General features: G+C 41.8%; 1 protein-coding gene across 1 annotated transcript in view; it reads right to left on the bottom strand.

Annotated features, from left to right (window-relative positions):
- Nucleotides 1–19,059, bottom strand: part of LOC117807804 (serine/threonine-protein phosphatase 2B catalytic subunit alpha isoform-like) — an 88,891-nt gene that overhangs the window by 13,635 nt on the left and 56,197 nt on the right. The window contains 5 exon segments of the mRNA XM_034677205.1: nucleotides 635–706; nucleotides 2,067–2,111; nucleotides 2,114–2,191; nucleotides 14,180–14,274; nucleotides 15,297–15,374. Coding sequence (XP_034533096.1) covers nucleotides 635–706; nucleotides 2,067–2,111; nucleotides 2,114–2,191; nucleotides 14,180–14,274; nucleotides 15,297–15,374 — 368 coding nt within the window.

Raw genomic sequence — 19,059 nt, 5'->3', positions numbered from 1 at the left:
GTCACCTCATTGTAGATAAGACCCGGCATCAAGCAGATGAATTGAACTTGCCACTATTATACGATGATAAAAAGCACAAGTCCTGTATGACTAAGAGTTCTTTGAACCCAGGAGGGTGTGCACCAGAGCTGTGTAGTAAAACAAAACATTTCCAACAATTACTTTTACGTCATTCCAAAAACTCGATGACTACGAGATTGAGTTGGTTAGATTTCTTTTCAGATTAATGAGGAGTTGCTAAAAACCAGGAGATTTCAAGAACGTATTTTCATGCCTTTAAGGGAAACGTATTTATAAGTGACTTAGTGATTTGAATACTGTATGCCAAGACTAAACAGTTCTGGGTTTTCTCTTGATGATGACGTCAAAGAACGTTCCATAAAGAAACCACCCCCTATAAAAAATGTGTGTGTGTGTGTGGTGTGTGTGTGGTGTGTGTGTTTGTGTGTGGTGTGTGTGTGTGGTGTGTGTGTGTGTGTGTGTGTGGGTGTGTGTTTGTGTGTGTGTGTGTGTGTGTGAGTGTGAGTATAGTTTCGGCATGAGTGTGGATCTGGTACCTCCGATTAGGCAGGGGGCACCCTCTGGTGGAGCAGAGGCAAACAGCACCGAGAAACGCTGTGGTTACTTTGCTTACCATCCAGCTCCTCATCAGTCGTCAGCTCATCGTTGGAGCAGATGCTCAACACGTTCACAAGCATCTCAGTCACTGTGTAGAAACAAGACAAATATTTTTTTTACTAACGCCTGAAATACTGTCAGTGTTCACCTTCTAAGAATCTTTGGATTTGATCTGTATAAAAAGAAACCTTGAATGCATTTCATTTTTGACTTTTTATGATGTTTAAACAATTATACATTATATATATTATTGTATTTTGAATAAAAAAGTGCTCTGTAAGTGACCTAAATTAAAACATATATATATATGTATACACACCCACATGTAAATATTTGTATATGTAAGCATATGAGCTCATTCCCTCAAACAAAGCACCTGAATAATAAATATTGCAAGCCAACTGCTCTTAAAAGTTGCTTCAGTGATTAAATACAGCTCACTAATATTATATTAAGCGATGCTGTAAAATAAAAAAATCTGTATCTGGAGGGCCCAAACTTCTGGTTTTGCCAAACTTTCTTGCAGGTCTGTGAAATATTAATTGCAAAGAATAGATTTATTAAAATTCATCTGATGATTTACTAAAGAACAAGGATATCCTGCAGGGAAACATAAAGCTGTTGTAAAGGTGCTTCTGCAAAGTACAGATTTGAAAGGGGTGTTAACTTGTGTTACTTTGATTTAAAAATCAAAACATTGTGTAGCAGTCTGCTTTTGATTTGACATCAAAAAACATATTTTGTTAAATATAGGAAATCATTTTCTAATCTGATTTTCTGTCATTAAAATTTGTCAAACAACAAAGTGGGAAAAGCTTACAAGAAAGTAAGTACTTTTATTCTATCTTCATATCTGTGTTTGTAACCCAGTCAGTGTTTCCTATCCAGTCATAATAACTCATGTTGTGATAGTTAGACAGACAAAAATGCACCCAAAGTGACCTCCCCTCACACGCCCTATGAGATGTGTCCATCAGCAACCTTGCAACATCACAAGGAATTGCCCTATGCTGAAGGTCCACACCCAAAAAGGGCTTCCTGCGTCAGTGATAGCTATGTGTGATTAACTGACACAGTCATAAGAGAAGGGGGTCACTGAACTCAACAAAACCAAATGCCAGAATAATCTTTAAGGTAGTGAGAGAATGCAAACCACATGTAAACAACCCCTAACCCCCCAACCCCTTTAAACCAACATGTCAAAGTAATGAATCATCTCTGCATGTTTGAAGGGTCTTGGTTAATACATCATGTTAATAAGTATTGTTGATATGAACTATAACTGACTACTCTCCACTGAGTGCATGACTGTGCTACATTTCTTGAGACAGAGCCATTTTCAGCACTGACTCCAGAAACTTCATTACATCTCACTGGAGTAAACACCTGTTTGAACTCTGTGTCACATTTTGTGTTTTCACTGTGAGCGTGTGTTTGTAAAAGCTCACCCTTCTCTCCCACAAATGGCAGAGACCAGGTGAAAACGTCCATGAGTTGGGCAGCCAGTAAGGGTGAGGTGAGCAGTTGAACTGCCGAATGTTCATCACGTTGTTCTCGTATTTCAGCACTGCCGCTGGGGAGGGAGAAAAAAAGACAAAGAGGCAGGTGTTTGTTAAAATGTGTCCGAATGTGAAAGGATTGATAAACAAATTTGTTTTCTCTCCGGTCTCTGGACACACGCACAGTGAATATTGGTGCAAACAACTTCAGTTTCAGAGATTTGGCTGTCAACATCCACAATCCCCACTGAAGAGTCATGGAGTAAGAGACTATTTCACCTCTACTGCTTATTGTGCAACAAATCCCTTTGTATCACAGCTTTGACGTAAGTACCAATGTCACAACAAATAAAATGCAGCTCTTTGACTTTGTTCAGTGATTCTGAAAATTGCTACCTATGTTTAGAAATATATACACAATACATGCTGAAATGATGACACTTCTTTGTGCACTTTTCTTCAACAGTATGAAAAAACAATTTGAGTTCTTACTTCAACAGACAAGAAAAACATCACATTTGATTAAGGTCCAGGTCCATTACCGGCCTCCATCCTGTTCCCAACCACCATTAGGAATACTGTGTGGCTTCAGCAGCCAGCATGAGCGGTCCAACAAGCTATCAGCCTGAGGAGAGTTACCCACAAAGTACTTAGCCTGAAGTACCAAGGAACAAGAAGGACTGGTGGATGGAAATATAATGGAGCCCTTAGGATACATATTAAAGAAGATTATCAAACGTCCGGTATGACGGATTGATACTGGAATGAAACTGAAAGATAAGTTTGTTAAACTGAACAATCCCCCCAATAATTAACCTTCATATTCAATGAGAAAACTTTGTGTTTATTGATGTTGTTTTCCTCTCCTGGTTAATGATTCATTAGCTGCAGGTGTTGTTCAGACTTGTGACAAAAATTGCCAGTTGCTTCAGCTCTCCATTTGGCGGTAGAACAATCAGGATAATAAAAGTGGCCAATTCACTGTAACAAAAATCATAAAAAGACTGAACTGTAGCCTGGATGTTACACAAGATTTTGTCAGATGCTGTCAGTCAACCTCTGGTTTCTTACACTAAATCCAAAAATCTGGCAAAACTACCTACACAAGGTGATGTATTACCCTCCGAATCTGTCAATCTCTCGCTCTGACAGGAGGGCTGATTAAAATGCAGATTTTTTAAACTGCTCTAAAAACTGCACAAGCATCAAAACGAAGGTAGCCAGAGTTTGAGAGGGAGAAAAAAAAAAAATCAATGTCCCTTTCCCTCCTCTCTGGAACATTTCCTCTGCATATTGATTACCACCCCCACTGGGTGAAACATGTCTGTCATCACAGAAACACATGGCTCAGCATTTGGGCTCCATGTGGCTACGTAATTTTCATTAGTTAACAGAAAACCACCAATTTCTGGTGAAGAGGGGAGAGAGAGGAGCCAGAGGCAGGAAGCTAAGGTAATGATAGCTATGAACACTGGATGAGGATCATTTTGTGGTGATCTGACATGGAACCGAATGAAAAAACTGCTTATTCCTACTGACGTTATTATGAAAATGTTTGTTTTTTGTTCTGCTCTAAAGACTTGAATGTATTAGTCTGCGTCTTTAATTGTTTTCATGATCTACTATATATCAAAAAGTATGCTTTGAATTAAGAGGTAAACAATGTACTAAATAGGGTTAATTGCTTTGTTGCAAAGAGTTACACAACATCGCTTTAATATCTGTTGTAAATATGAAGCCGGTAGCTTTGCATAAAGACTAAGATAGCAAGTAGTGTCAATAGACAGCATGAAAGGTTGGACAGCATTACAGTTCCCTCAAAGTGAAGCCAAAACAGTTGAAGCTGCCTGTATGATTGGCTACAGTACAACTGCTGTAAATCTGTGTACAAAAGGGACACAGCTGAAAACCAGTACTGGATGGCAGTGATCTTCAGGCCCTTAGGCAGCACTGCATTAAAAACAAACATGACTCTGTAGTGGAAATCACTGGATAGGCTCAAAGGCAATCTGTAAAACTGTACCATGCAAAGAGGAAACCATATTAAAACCTGATCCAGAAACGCTGGCGACTTCTCTGAGCCCAAGCCAATATAAGATGGACTTAGGCAAAGTGAAAGCTGCCCTGTGGCTGACGAATCAAATTTGACATTCATTTTGGAAATCATTGATTCCACATCCTCCGCTCTAAAAAGTACTTGGACCACCTAGATTTTCTTTTATCAGTGAACAGTTCAGAAGTCAGCATCTGTTATGGTTAATGAATAAGTGCCCAACATTTGATATGCTTTCTTTGTTCAATTTTCAATTAATTTTAGGGTTTGTAGGATTTGCAAACCATCAACCTGAACACTGTAAACAGTGCACTAACCTCTTCCAAACTAGGGTTGTATGTACAAGTGTTCTTTTTTCAAGAAATGTAGTTTCAATTTCTTATTTGACACCAACAAGAGGGTTATAACATCATGATTTATAGCTCTGTTGACACATTTAGCTCCTGGAGTGCTGTGGACTAGATAAGCAAAGAGAGGGATGTTGATATTGTGGCTACACCAGCTGATGATCCCTACTGCGCAGACTCTGACTCCAAATGCGCATTATATTAGCACTCATAGCGTGGGGTAGTTTGGCTTCTTATTTGTGAGAGATGGAGACTTGTCATCCGTATTTATATACAGTCAATCGTTGGTGGTGTCTTGTACGCCCACCCCTCAGTATGACAGCAAAACTGCAGGAAATCCATAAAACAGTCTGGTACATAACCTTCTTTAAATTATTCAAGCAGTTGTATTAATCATGTAGAGGAGGAGAGTGTAGTGGGTGTTGTTATGCTGTGGTGCATATAGAGGAGTAGATGTGTAGGCAGAATAACAAATGTGGCTTGATTAATACAGACCTAATCAGTCTTTAACTGTACTTAGAAAAAAATATATCTGGAAGCTTTTTCAAGCCTCAGGCGGCCTTGACTGTTTTTGTCTTTCTGCTGTAATATATTTAATAGAGTGTCTAATTATAATCATAATCATAATACCTCTGTGTAACCACTGACATACAAACTAACTCCCAAACACTAACCGCAGCAGGCACCATGTGACCTCTCCCATGATTAAGGGACAGTTTGGGTGCTGAGAAAAACATGAGAGCTGCCAAACATAAATATATCCATGCTGTATATAGACACCCCAGGCCCTCTCATACCCCAGTCTGGTGGTCCAGATCTTGGGTAAGCGGACACCTGGGCTGGGTCACCATGGGGGGACTTTCCTGCCTCGGCCTCTCTTGGGGGTCGGGAATAGCAAATCATCAAACCTGGCATCCCAAGCAGCCGTGACACAAATGGGGTCAAAAAATATCCCGGTAGGCCGGGGTTTGCCTCAGTGTGTGTGCATGTGTGTGTGTGTGTGTGTGTGTGTGTGTGTGTGTGTGTGTGTGTGTGTGTGTGTGTGTGTGTGTGTGGAATCGATGAGGCATGGAAATGCATATAGCGCGGTAACTGTGCAATCAAAGTGGTCCCTTAAGGATTGCAAAGCATTACATTCCACTGCTGTCACCTCTTTATCCCAGGGTGCACATATACACCACCTCCACACAAACAGAGGAGAATCCCTACACAGTATAACAGTGGTATTATTATCAACATCAGCAAAACACTGCTACCCAATCCAGAAAGAAGAGCACTGCATTGCTCTGACACACTCTGCACAGACAAGGCTGTGGGTGTTTATGTGTGTGTGTGGGTGTGCATGAAAGCAGTCGCACGCGTGGGCAGGCTTTGCATAAACATCACATACTGCATAAACATGGTCGAGGCACTTGATTGAATGCAGCCATGGAGGCCCGGAGGGAAAAAGGCAGAGCGGGGGAGAAGGTCAGCTCCCCTGCCGTCGCTCCTTCAAATCAGATTCCCTTTAAAGGAACAGAGACACCCCGACAACCTCCCCTGTGCGAAACAAAACACAACACAAGCGTTGCGTTCTGGGTACGAGCAGGTCAAGGCCCACTTTCACTTTTTGGATATTCCATTTGACACGCAGATAAGAGTTTCAAGAGCAGCATTTTGCTTCCCTAATATGAGAACAAACATTACTACTGTATGAATGCACAATTGTATGCAAAGTTATTCCTCATACAGCAGGAGGGCACAGCTCTTGTGGTGACCAGCTGTGAGATCTGTAATAAACTCCTCTGTCAAATCTAACTCTGCATGACAGCCACTAGATGTCTCTGCTGCTCTGGCGCTGCTCGACAGGGGTAGCTGAGGCCAAACCTGCTGCCACGGTAACACAGATATTGTGAGGCGACGCCCGCTCATTAATTATTCATAAGGGAGTGCCTTGAGCTGGTTTCCCTGGTAACGAGGGTTGTTAAATCTGCTCTGAGATCAGGGGGGAGATTCCCACTGTCCTGCCCTGTTGCTTAACGCTGACTGCATATCTGTCTCTGAGGCCTCTTGTATCAAGTTCCACTGGATTAGTATTCCATTTCAGCCGTTTAGACCTCCTCGCCTATTACTTGCAGCCCTCCACTTCCATTAGATGTCAGACCAGTGGATGGTGGGGACTGAATGTACCGGTACAGTGGAACAAAGCTTGAATGGTTTCTCATTCATTGGCGATTAAGAAATTAATGAGACAGTTAGCAGAAGCATCTAACAGGTCTTTACGTCTACGCCAGGATCGAGTTAGGACGAAACAGCTGTTCATGTATGACTAATGACTGATCAGTCAGCCCGACATCAGCTAAAACCTTTAAATGATGTCCAAAATATTAACTCAAGGTCCTCTGACATGCTTTTTCTGAGGCGAACAACCTCATTTCACTCTCCTCCTCATCAAGGATTAGAAACACTTTTTGCATTCAACTAATTTTGTTTCAATTGAGGCCCACTTACTACCTTTTCTGTAGCTTTCGAGTGCATCTCATGGCCTTCCTGCATGAAGGAGGCCATTGGTTTTATAAATATAATATCTTTTCAAGTTATTTTTTTGGCTGTCAAACCAAAGAGGATGGTGGATAGAGTAGAAAACCAGGGAGAGAGAGTGGGTAATAAAATGCTATAAAGGGCTTCAGCTGGGAGTCAAACCCAGGCCATCCACTTCAAGGACAGCAGCCTCTAGTCTGTTCATGGGGTGCATGATGTAACCCCTGAGCTACTATGGCACCCCGCAAAAAATATCTTCAAGGTTGTTTTAAATTTTCCATTTGAAAAAGAGATTCCGCAACTCAAAGTCGACTTCATACTTTTTCGAGCTTTCAATCGTATCACATGGTCTTGTTTCCTTGATGAGGGATGAGCTGATTTAAAATATTTTGGTGTACATTGCTATTGTACATGTTTGGTTTGAAAAACAAGTCTTGACACAAGGTACTCTGATTTGCTATTTCTAGAATGTTCAACTGTATTTCATTGTCTTCTTCCCAGATTAAAGGAGGCGCTCTTGTATCTTGAAGGTTGTTTCAGCTTTAAATCAAAGGTTCTTAAAAAGGTCCACTTTGCCTTTTCTCAACCTTTCAGCTTTGTGTTTTAGCTATAACACCTGTGTAGGGTTGGTAAATTAAAAACTATTAAGCTTGATATATTTATTTTCCGCCAGTTTTTGTTCTAAACATGCAATTAAACCGAGTACCGAGCAAATGTACGCCAGTAGCTGGCCAGTACATAGAAACATCAACTGCCATGAGCAAGTTGATGTAATGATGACATCAGCGTCTTCCAAAACTCTTTACACTTTATACTCTATTCGACTGTGTGGACTGGACCAACACACAGAAACAACTATGTTTTGAAAAATATCCGCCTACATGTGGACTAGGCATCACTTTGATTTTCTGTCTCCCTGATGTGTAAGCTGCCCAGAGACAAAACAAAACAGCTATGAAGACTTAGAAACACACACTGTGTAACTGTAACTTGTTGGCTACATATTTGGCTAAAGGGTCTAACTCTAACACCCAAACACACTATCTTCTTCTGAAGTGATGATGTGGGTGAGATGGTTTTTACATCCCCTAAAGTAAAAGAACTGAGGGTCAAGAAACGCTGAACAAAGCTAAAGCTCAAAAAAAAAAAAACCATACACTTCTGTCTAATATGTACACAGAGGAGTTTCTCCAGTCCGAATCTGCACTGATTCATAAAAGTCATTTGAATGTTCACTAGATCTGGCTTCCGCAAAGCGGCAACCTCCTGTCTCAAACTATGAAGCCCATGCAGAAGTGTTATAAACTGCAATTCATCGAGAATCCACTTGAGGCTGGCTGCAGAAACACCAGACACCACATACACCAATTCAAAAAAGACGATCTTTGCAGCATCAATAAACATGTTTACAGCCTGGTTAAAAAAACGCGTTGGGTCTACAGTAGCTAATTTCTCTATCGGGACACACTGTATGGGGGGTGAATTTTTTTCTAACGTGACGGTTCAGAAGATATTAAGATTATGAGTTTTTTGCCCAAATAAGGACATGACTGACTTGACTCCCGGACGGGAACACATAGCTGTTGGCTAGGAGGCTCAAAACTCCGCCCCTTTACGTCACACTATGCCTGGTTAAGTTCTGTATTTCCAATATGGCTGCAGCCGTCAATTGGCTTCAAATCAGCGCTCAGGAACAGATGGGTGACGTCACAGATACTACATCCATTATTTATACAGTCTATGCTTCCGCAGAACCATTAGCTGCTTTATCCGAATTGCTAGCATTGGAAACGTGGGTACGACTTTCGACAGTGCTCAGCAACCCTCAGATCCTTCTGTAATGTGAGGGGTTGTTTGCTGTCTCCAGAGAAAACTACGCTCACGTTCTGATTCATGAGTTGCAAACTGAGTCGTTAACTTCACTGCTCAAGTGTTCACGTGGAATACTGATGGAGGGAGCTGACAACAAAGGCAAATCAGTTTGGAAGTCAAATAATATCTACAAAGCTCATGTATCGAGTGGTGGTGATTAGGGTTGCAAAAGGGTGGAAAATTTCCGGTAAATTTCCGGAAAGTTTCATGGGAAGTTCAGCTGGGGAATTTTGGATATATTCCAAATTGGAAATTATGTGAATTTATGTGAATTTATGGGAATTAACTGGGAATTGAGGGTAATTTAATGGAAAGGTATCATATCCAAGCATAAATATTTGTTTGGTTCCCATTCAAAATGTCCCATTCTAAATGTTCAATGAAAAGAGCCGCTCTCCTTCCAAAAAAGTTCCATTCAACACGCAAATAAAAACTGAATGTAGGGAGCATGGTCTCAATAGCCCTGCAGTAAGCAGTGTGCTATGTGCTGGGATTTGAGGAATAGCAAAGATATTCAACTGTACTTGCATGAAATCTGGTTGTAGTAGTCAGGATTATGCTAAAATATATTTTCCCCAACTATATTTAAGATCCCTTATTAAGAGCAAACCTTTAATTTAGTAATTTCCTGGTTTATTCCCGTTAATTCCCATGGAAAGTTCCCAAGTTTGAAAATTCCCGGAGTTTTGCAACCCTAGTGGTGATAGCATTGCATATAACACTCAAATCACTAAATCAGGCATCATACTGAAGAAAATGATGAGGGCAATGAAAGAAAAAGGCAGGAGTAGTAATGTCAGAAATGTAAGAAACTTCCAAGAGCTGGTTTAAAGGTGTCAGAGGAATGCTCTCGGATTCATGGTTTTGGATGATCAACCCCCGCAGGTCAATAAGAAGAACTTGAATCAAGTTTTCTGTTATGATGTTCAGATCTCAGTTGGCATGGAACAAGATGAGTGTTCCCAGCGTAACACTATGCTGCTCATTTTTCTTCTGCCCCCTGAAAAGTTTAGTAATTCAATCATGTTTACAGAAAAGTGAAGGGAAGCCCAGTAATGACCAGAGTGATAACAGATGGGTGGGCATCTGCAGCTGGGGAAACGCTCCTCACTGGCACTCACGGGGGGGGGGGGGGAATGAATTCCCTGCTGTGTTGGCGTCATCACTGCCCTAGCTTCCATCCTGCTATTTATTCCAGTGGCAGGGCCAGGAGCCAATCATACCACTTCGTTTCCCTCCTCTTCAAATCTCGACTTCCCACCAATCGCATGACCACAGGCAGGAAATGGCGTAAAAGAAAAAGCAAACCAGGTCCAGTTTGACCTGAAAATGAACCTGAGTGATGTCCTGCCCTCTTCTCCTGGCAACAGCATATTCCTCTTTTTCAAAATGAACTCAAGTTTCCTCTCCATCCTGTTTCCACATCATCATCCAGAGAGGAGGACGAGACATTAATATGGTTATGTAAGGTTTAACAGGTGTGAGATGGATCTTACCACACCGATCCTTCACGGTCTCGGGGGTGTACTAAAAAAATCAGCGTCAAAAAGCGTTGGCAGCTACCTGTCATTTAGTTTTTATTCCATCCAAGCGTTAGGATTCAGTTGCTGGCTTTTGAGAGCAGTCAATAATGATGCTGCAGAAAACATTCCATTAATACGAAACTGCAATCTCCAAAGTGTACAACTGCCAGCTCCACCTCCCTCCTCCTCATCTCCATCTCCATCTCTTCACTGCAGAATCAAACTGTGAGCGCTCAAAAGTGCTAAATCACCGCTGCTGTGTTTTCATTTAACGCAGCTCCACTGTCAGCTGAGGGGTGCAGGGGTGCAGGGGTCAGAGTGATGATGGACAGCTGGTCAGCGCCTGACACTTATTGCAAAGCCAACAGTTTGACTTGTAAGGAAAAGGAGTGATGGATGGCATCTTAAGGCTGGATTTCTATCTTTTTAGAATCACATCTTGAGCATCATTCTTGTTGATTACCCTGACTCAGCTGCAAGTCTAATTTACTTCTGGCGGAGGAGTTTTCTGTTACCTCATAGATATCCTCCACCTCCTCATTTCTGATGGGGAAGTGCGCTTCTCTCTACTTTTTCCCCCCATGTTGGAGAGATCTCATTGGTTAATCTGGCCGGCTCCCAGCACTGTATTGATGGGACCTGCTGATACCTCCTCCCTCCTCCCTTTAAGATTTATGTCCCCGCTCGATTGGCCATCAATCACAGAACATGCACAGTGGGCTCCCAGCTCTGACAAGAAAGCAAAGAGCAGACCAATTCATTACAGAGGCTTTGGTTCTCCCGGTGAACCCCACCCACATGACTGATTAGAAGAGCATCAACAGGACTGATAGGACTGTATCGGTTAGCTGTGCCTGGTTCATGGACTTGTGGAGCTGAGGAGGAAAATACATCAAGTCGAGTCAAGTAAACCAATGATAAAGTGGAACCAAGCAATTACATAACCACAACTGTTAAGTTTTTAGAGCTTTACATAAAATATCTGGCAGGACCTTTAGCTTGAGGGATGTTTATTTGCTTGGTTATTTGTATTTCAAGCCAAAGATCTGTCTTGCAACAGATTTAGCCGGAGCAAAAACAAGAAGTGTATATCATTTTCAGGCAGACAGTGAATGATGGGAGGAGTAGGGAACATGTAGTCCTGCGAGGTAAGATATATCTGTGTCCCTAAATGAAGTCTGTTCCAAAAACAAACAGAGTAATCTTTTTCTTTCTGATAACCACTCCTTCTCTCCGAGGTATTTTATCAACACAAGGTCAGCCAGTTTCAGCTAAGACCGGTGTGCGGACCCAATACTTTTAGATGCTTTGACTGCTCCATATTGAGCTCATGAGGTGCAAATGATTCGCCGGGCTATTAGTTGCCAAAACTCAAAAAAAACAACAGGCGCTTGACATCACTTTGTTTGTTTGTTTGTTTGTATTGTGTTGTGTTGACTGTGAGCCCTGGGAAGATTAGTTGGCATGGCACAAATGGGGTCCTAATAATAAACAACACACCAGACATGCAAGCTGCCACGCTGGTTTTTAGCTGTCCTTACTGTGCAGGAAGGAAGCAGCTCATGGGGAAAAGAGCAAACAAAAGCAACCTAATATCTAAGATCAAGGAAACACACCTGAAAACAAAGAGAGCAGCCGTAGCTCCCCGGTGTAACACACTCACACCAGCAGCACTGCAGAACAAAGCTCAGTTATGGCATTTCATCACGAGAGGAATTAAAAAACAGCGTGCACCAACACCATCGCTCTTTCCTTCCCATTTCCATTTCCTGTGGTTTGCCCATCACCGCCCCCATCCAAACATGCCCCCACAGCCAAGTCAGATACTGTCTGTTCTCCGGGGAAAAAGTGCTGACTCACAGCACAAAGGCAAGCCTATCTTGCTGCGTGGGCACCGTAGCGCCGCACAGGGCGCCACTAGGTGCCAAGTGAATCGGCACCAGGCCATTTCATATCACACCAGCTACATCTCTGAATTGACCCGACTGCAGCCAGTGTGACAGAGATTTGGTGGTGAAACAAGTTCAAAATAAAACCCAAATATTGTTTTATAGATATGAGATAGAGAGGCAAACACACAAGTATTGAGTAACTTAGTGTGAGACTCCTAATACCCTCAAAATACCATATAATTTAGATCAAAATGAACAGTGGAAATACAATAGCATTATGATGGGCTGAAATTTGTGTCAGCAGAAACCAAGTTAGATTTTCTTTATCTGAATTTGAATTGCTCAATTTGAATATTTGAAATACTTTAATTTGAACGTAAACCTGTTATTAATATTTTGAAATTAAAATCACTTCACACTGAAAATTCAAGTTTTACATTCAGTTTTCATAATTCAGTTTCAGTCTTCATATTTCAGTCTCAGTTCTTCACATTCAATTCCAGTTTTCTCAGGCACACATCCGGTTGAAAGGGAAGAGCAATGGAATGCAGACCCACAGCTCTCATTTCACCTGCTGTGGGACGACTATTTCCACTTAACAATGAGGGCCGAGTGCACCAGCTGGTCGTACACTTGGGTATAATCTGATGTCCGACTTGGAGATGGAAGTTCTGACTGACCAAGTTGGACTGAAGCCCTGTCTGTGTAGCACCTGGGGGAACTTGTGTGTGTATATTGTGTGGTGTCAATACGACTATATTACTTCTCCCGACCGAGTTGGAGCCTCCCTGACATGGGATCAGAAATATCAAACATGTCTGATATTTACAAATTCAGGTTGGACTGCCTCTGACGGAATATCTGCAATAACCATTGAGAGGAGCAGACCACCAACCGGATGTTGTGTAATTTTACACCACAAAAACATGGCAGCGTACTTAAACACAACTGCAACACTGAGCCAAGTGGAGTACTGAGAAACAAAACTAGCTTGTGGAACCATTCACCTACATTCTTTCCCTTTTTTCTTTTTTTTTGGCTGCAAATCAGAACACGCGCCAAGACAGCCAGCTAATGACATTGATAGTCCTCCATGTTTGTTTATCTTTTGAAGTCACGTTTGATCGTGTGAGTTTCTGTGAGATCTTGCGTCTGTGGAATCGCCACAAACCACAAACGATAAGAGTGTTAATGAATTGTCTAGTGTGTGTGTTCAGAGGACTGTGATGTCAAAAATTGGTCAAAACTGTCCTTTATGTGTGGTCTCCCATGGTTTTAAAATCAGTTAAGATCCAAAAGTCGTCTGGCGTGTGGCCAGCCTTAGAATTAGCACACAGTTCTGTGTCGTTTTCAGTCACCATTAGCTTATTGTGTTCTAAAATTTCTTGTATCATTTTTTGGTTGAATTCCATCTCTTTTAAAATCCCTTAAATTACAAAGTCCTGGTAGAAAATTCCAACAAACAAACCATGATGAAAATATCTTGCTCAGTGTAAAACGATAAAGAGCTGAGGCCAGCCAGTGACAAGTTAAAAGTCAGAGAAGTAGCCATCTCAGACATTGTTCTCAGGAGTAAGTTGACTAAACAAGAGCTTAAAGAGGTGGAGGACTTTATGTGCTTTTGTGTGAATAAATACATCACCTGGTATCTGTTTACATTGATTGTGGGGAACATATGCTTATTATTAAAGACATCATTTAGACTTCATTCTATTAAAGTGCCCGACTCTTCAAGGAGACAAAGCCATTCATGAGTCGATTGATTACATTTGAGGTTTATAACAACAGAGATTATTTTGCAGTGTCTACATGCTGCTGTTAAATTATGTATGACTGAAACAGTTCTTCTTCTTACCTTTGTTGTTGTAGACATCTAGGTAGTTGGGTGCTGAGAAGATGGTGATAAGAGATGGGAAGCCAGTGGTCTGACTCTTTCTGTACATGCGATATCTGGTAAACATCCAAAAGGAGATGTTAAGCATGAGTAAACATAACAACTTTTGATTCATGTATTAATCACTGGTGTTAGCCCAGGGGATATGATTAGCAGTGACAGTTTTCACGGCCTCTTGTTTTCACGATGGCTGCGTGTTTGTCTTGTGAGCTGATTCATCAGCTGAGGGGGGAGCCTCAGGAGAGTAAATCCCTGTGTTACAGGTGAAACATGCCCTCAAGAGTCATCTCACTGAGCCAACTCAGCATTCAAATTAAACAACTGTGATCTCACAGCGAACGGCTGCGCTGTGTTTGGTGGTTTGGATGCTTGGAATGAAATAGAGCTTTGGGTAAACATTTCTGACTCAGATGATTTTTTGCTGCACCACACCTTGCAGCAACTATTTGCAGAGATTAGGAAAAAAAAGGGAGAAGAAACATAGATAAAACTCTGCAACATTATTACATGTGTGGTTTAAGGTGGCTCAGGACAGCCACCTTGAGGTGTCCCATGTGACCGCGCTGTGGGAGTGCAATTGTAAACAATTGTGTGCTGTGCATCCCACCGGCTTAACCTCCCTTTGGTGATCAGCCTGACAAATCCACCCACCTGCCTCTTGAACAAATGGTTTTCGAAGAAGCCTTCAGTGCCTTTGTAGAAAAAACAGAACTCACTGTCTGTTCCTGATGAATACCAGATGGGTTTGGTAGTTTTAGACCACTGAGTGTGTTTAAAAGTGAAGTAAACAATTTAAAGTGACAAAATTTGATGCTGAAATCAAACTTGACATGATCTGCACAAATCAAACTTGTCAGATCACATCTGGCCGACTAAGTCCCCACGCCAGATTCATTTTCATTTCTCAGATTAACCTGACTTCCCTCAAAGTTCACACCGTGCCAAACCTGCTCTCCAGACAGACTCGAGCGAAGCCCAGGGTGCACCGGGGGGAGGGCTTTTCATCTAATATCCACAGCCTGAATTGCCGTGCCGTGTGACAGTGTGATGGGAGAAGAAGAAATGCCACAACACTCACCCAGCATCCTGCGCTTCATGGGCCCGGATGATAGATAATAAGTTATTGTGTTGTAGAAAGTCACAGACTGCAGGGTAGCTGTTGAATGAAAGAGACAAACATTTGCTTTAGTCATACATCAAGAAAAACCTCAGTAAAATCAAGAAGAGCGATCGATAGAAATAAGTAAATAAGTCGTGGCTATTATTGATCGTGTTCAGAGAAACAGTGCATCTACAATAGTGAGCTCAAGCTAAATTTGTGCTAAAACAAACTTTGGCTCATAATGAGGGATGCTGCTGTTTAAAAGTTTGGCTGTGAAAGAAGGCTCTTACAGTCTTTTTACATTATGCCTGAAATGTAAAACAGGCCCTTCAATGTCTAAAAAGCCGGCATTTTTGTGAGAAAAGATATGATGACTCATTCTTGAAATAATAACCCATAATATGCTCAGCTTTTAACCAAGCTTTCATACCATAAGAGGAGTAGGTGTGATCCTTCTCAAATGGTGGATGTTTTTAGAATGAAACTCAAAAGAAAAAAAAAAGAGTGAAGTGTGACACATGATTCACAGCAGACTGTTTCTCCAAGAAAAAAAAATGCGATCACTGGGGAGTGCTTGAGTATGTTTTATGCTCATGCTGATCTGTTCAGTCTGCGAGCAAAGAGACCAAAAACCTCACTGCCAGATATCAAACTACAGTACGGTGTCAGAGTTTTCCAGGCTCAGCCTTTAGCTCCTCAGAACCGGCTTTTACAGGAAATATTGTGCGCTCACGGTGAAAATGTGAACAGCATTCTTCAAATACAATGTCTTTGTCTTCAAACAAGCTGCTTTTAAAACAAAAACAGAACAATACTTTTGAGTGCTGTCTCCAACAGACATGGTTAAAACCCACATAGACGTCAGCAATATGTGAATCGTGTGAGGCCGTGTAATGAACAAATGGAGTGATAGCCCATGGTGATTGAGTAACAACTTTACATCCAAATATCCGAAACACTTAGTGGAGGATTATCCTACGATAACTGGAGCTAAATTACGTTGTTTTTTTTCATATTCAGCCAGAACCACTCTCGTCAAAATAATCAATATTTGCATTCAATAAGTTATAATAGGTGGTATGGATCTGTTCTGGGAGCTCCCTGCCCTTCCATGTGCCTACGTGACATGCCAAAGCATGAGGTAGGGAGCGCACACCTCCCCTCTCTTTCTTGTGCATGCATTGAGAGCTAAGGCAGGGAGAGCAGCAGCAAGGACCCCCAGGGTATAGAACAGCAAGAGTAGGCAGGCTACAGCAGTTTAAATGGAACGCCAATGTCAGCTGATAAGGGGCTGGTGTTAAAGAGCAGCTAATGTTCTATAGGCCATGTTTTGACCCTTTTCCACTACACAGTTCCAGCCCTACTTGACTCGACTCGACTCTACTCTACTCTACTCGGTTTGGGTACCTTTTCCACCAGCCCGAGTACCAACTCACAGTGGGCGGGGTAGTCAAAACACAGCTGCGTGAAACTGCGTTCACGTAATTTTGAACGCGACACAAACAGAACAATCACAAACAATGGAGGACATGAAGGCAATGGTGTACTTGCTGCTTTGTTTGTGGCTTTTTGTCGCAGGCGAGCGATAAAGGATGAAATTCTCTGACCAATCAGTGGCTGGCAGTCCGTCGACGTCACCTTTTAATATCGGCTCAGCTCGCTTGGAACCAGAGCAGAGCAGGTCCGAAAAACTGGTATCTGATACAAGGTACCGCGCCCGTGGAAATGCAACACAAACCGAGTAGAGTCGAGTCAAGTCGAGTAGAGTAGGGCTAAGACGGGCCGGTGGAAAAGGGCCATTAGACTTCATTGCCTGCCTGAACTAACTCTATGCTCAATTTTAGATTTTTGGGGTATCAACTTCTAACTCTTTTTCTAGAAATCAGGATTGAATTCTAGGGTGTCTTTCAGCCAAGAGTTATTACATTGCAACTGTATAGGTCAAACTTAAGTCATTGTGATAAGTTAAATTAGTGGAAATACTTTCTGTTATACTATCCAGTAAACAAACAAAAACAAAAACCAATCAGTGCAATCAGAGTCTATAAACAAACACTAACTACAAAAAAAATCAACATAACTGTGGTGCTCCAGTGAAGAAGTGTATATAATGCTTATACAAAGTACAGGTTATGGTATGGTATTTGGGTCTGTAAGTCAACGCCTCTGCAGAAATCAGAGCGCAACAATAAAACAACACCCACATGCAGCAATCAAAGCCTGACTTGCGTTTTGGCCTGTGACATTCCAGGAAACATGCAGCATGTTTTTTTTCTTCCTGAAAATTCTGCAGAACAAAAGCAGCTGTTTTTGAATCTCTCTGTATAATAAAAAGTAAACCCATGTTGAGGTTTCAGGATGACTGTGCCAAGCTGATGTGGAGTTCAGGTCAAGATTGATACAGAGAACACTCGTATGGCAGCTTTATTGCTTCTCTAAATGTAAAGTGCCTCGGGGCAAGCCTGTAATAAAGTCTTATATAAGCAAATTAACTCAGCTTGTTTCTGTATGCAGGCTTATCAGAGCCCAGGCTTGGTGCAGAGCTAAATTATCTGAAATTCAAGTTGTGTGAAAAGCCATCATGGGAGACTGAAATTGGAGAAGCCGGAAGAGGTTCATTAAGTATCCCAGTTTGGCGTAGACACGACAACACATGCGTCCCTGACAGTCACAACAAACATCTGCTGGGAGGGATGCGAGCAGTTGCTGAGAGGGAATTAAAAATGCAATGTTTTTTTTTCTTTGGACGGGGGTATAAATGAGGAATAGATGTTTTATTTCTCACTTGATTTCCTGCAGCAGATGCAGACACATGCCATATGGAGCCTGAGATATATTTTGGCCTAGTTTGTTTTTTTGGGCAATTTTGCATTTTCGAGATAGGAGCATCTCCCATCTGTCAGACCAGAGGGAAGATATGTTAATGAGCTCCTCGGACAAAGTGAAGAGTGGTGGAAGAAATCATACCGTCATGTGCGATCGAAGTTCTGCATGTTAAAAAATAAATCTTTTAAAGTTAATATCAATAGTCTGTATTTACACCAATGAAAGACAGATGTACAGAAAATCACTCTCAGGCAGACTCATCCGTAGTGCTGAGTAGGGGTGAAAATGAAAGCGATTCTATTCAAAACATGTGCAATTTCATGCCTGACTTGTGTTTGTAAAAGTGTTACGAGCGTGCCCGTGGCGCTGGGGGAAATTATTGGTCGCTGCAAGACAGAAGCAACAAAGAGGCTGATGTTTTTTAAGGGAGGGGTGTTGAGGAATGGCTCTCTCAGTCTGGCTTAAACCATCTCATAAATCCTGAATGCCAGTGTGATGCCAATTAGCGAGCATCCCCATGGGCAGACGACGTGGAGGACACTGATGAAAACAAGACTCTGGAGGAATTTGGACCAAATGACAGAAGGTTAAGCAGGATGTTGGTGGGGTACAAACACGGCAGTCAAATCACTTGTTTGAGGTAATAATGAGGACGCAAGTGTTTCGGTTTCTCTTATCATTTAGCAAACACTCCTTTAATGCAGTGTAAAATGTCAAACTGCAGTGTAACAGAATTAAAATATATAAAGAAGATTGAGCAAAGCAAGCCTTCACGACAGCACTGCTGGGAATTTATTTCCAAGCACAGCCATTAAAACACGATTAAGTCAGTAGTTATAAAACACCTGTTAGTAAAGACAGAAAATGCACATCAGGAGACTCAGGACATTTCTGACTCTTTCTGCTGGCTTGC

This window comes from Notolabrus celidotus, chromosome 23 (genome assembly GCF_009762535.1).
Source record: "Notolabrus celidotus isolate fNotCel1 chromosome 23, fNotCel1.pri, whole genome shotgun sequence".
NCBI classification, from domain to species: Eukaryota; Metazoa; Chordata; class Actinopteri; order Labriformes; family Labridae; genus Notolabrus; species Notolabrus celidotus.
This window is presented reverse-complemented; position numbering and strand designations above follow the sequence as displayed.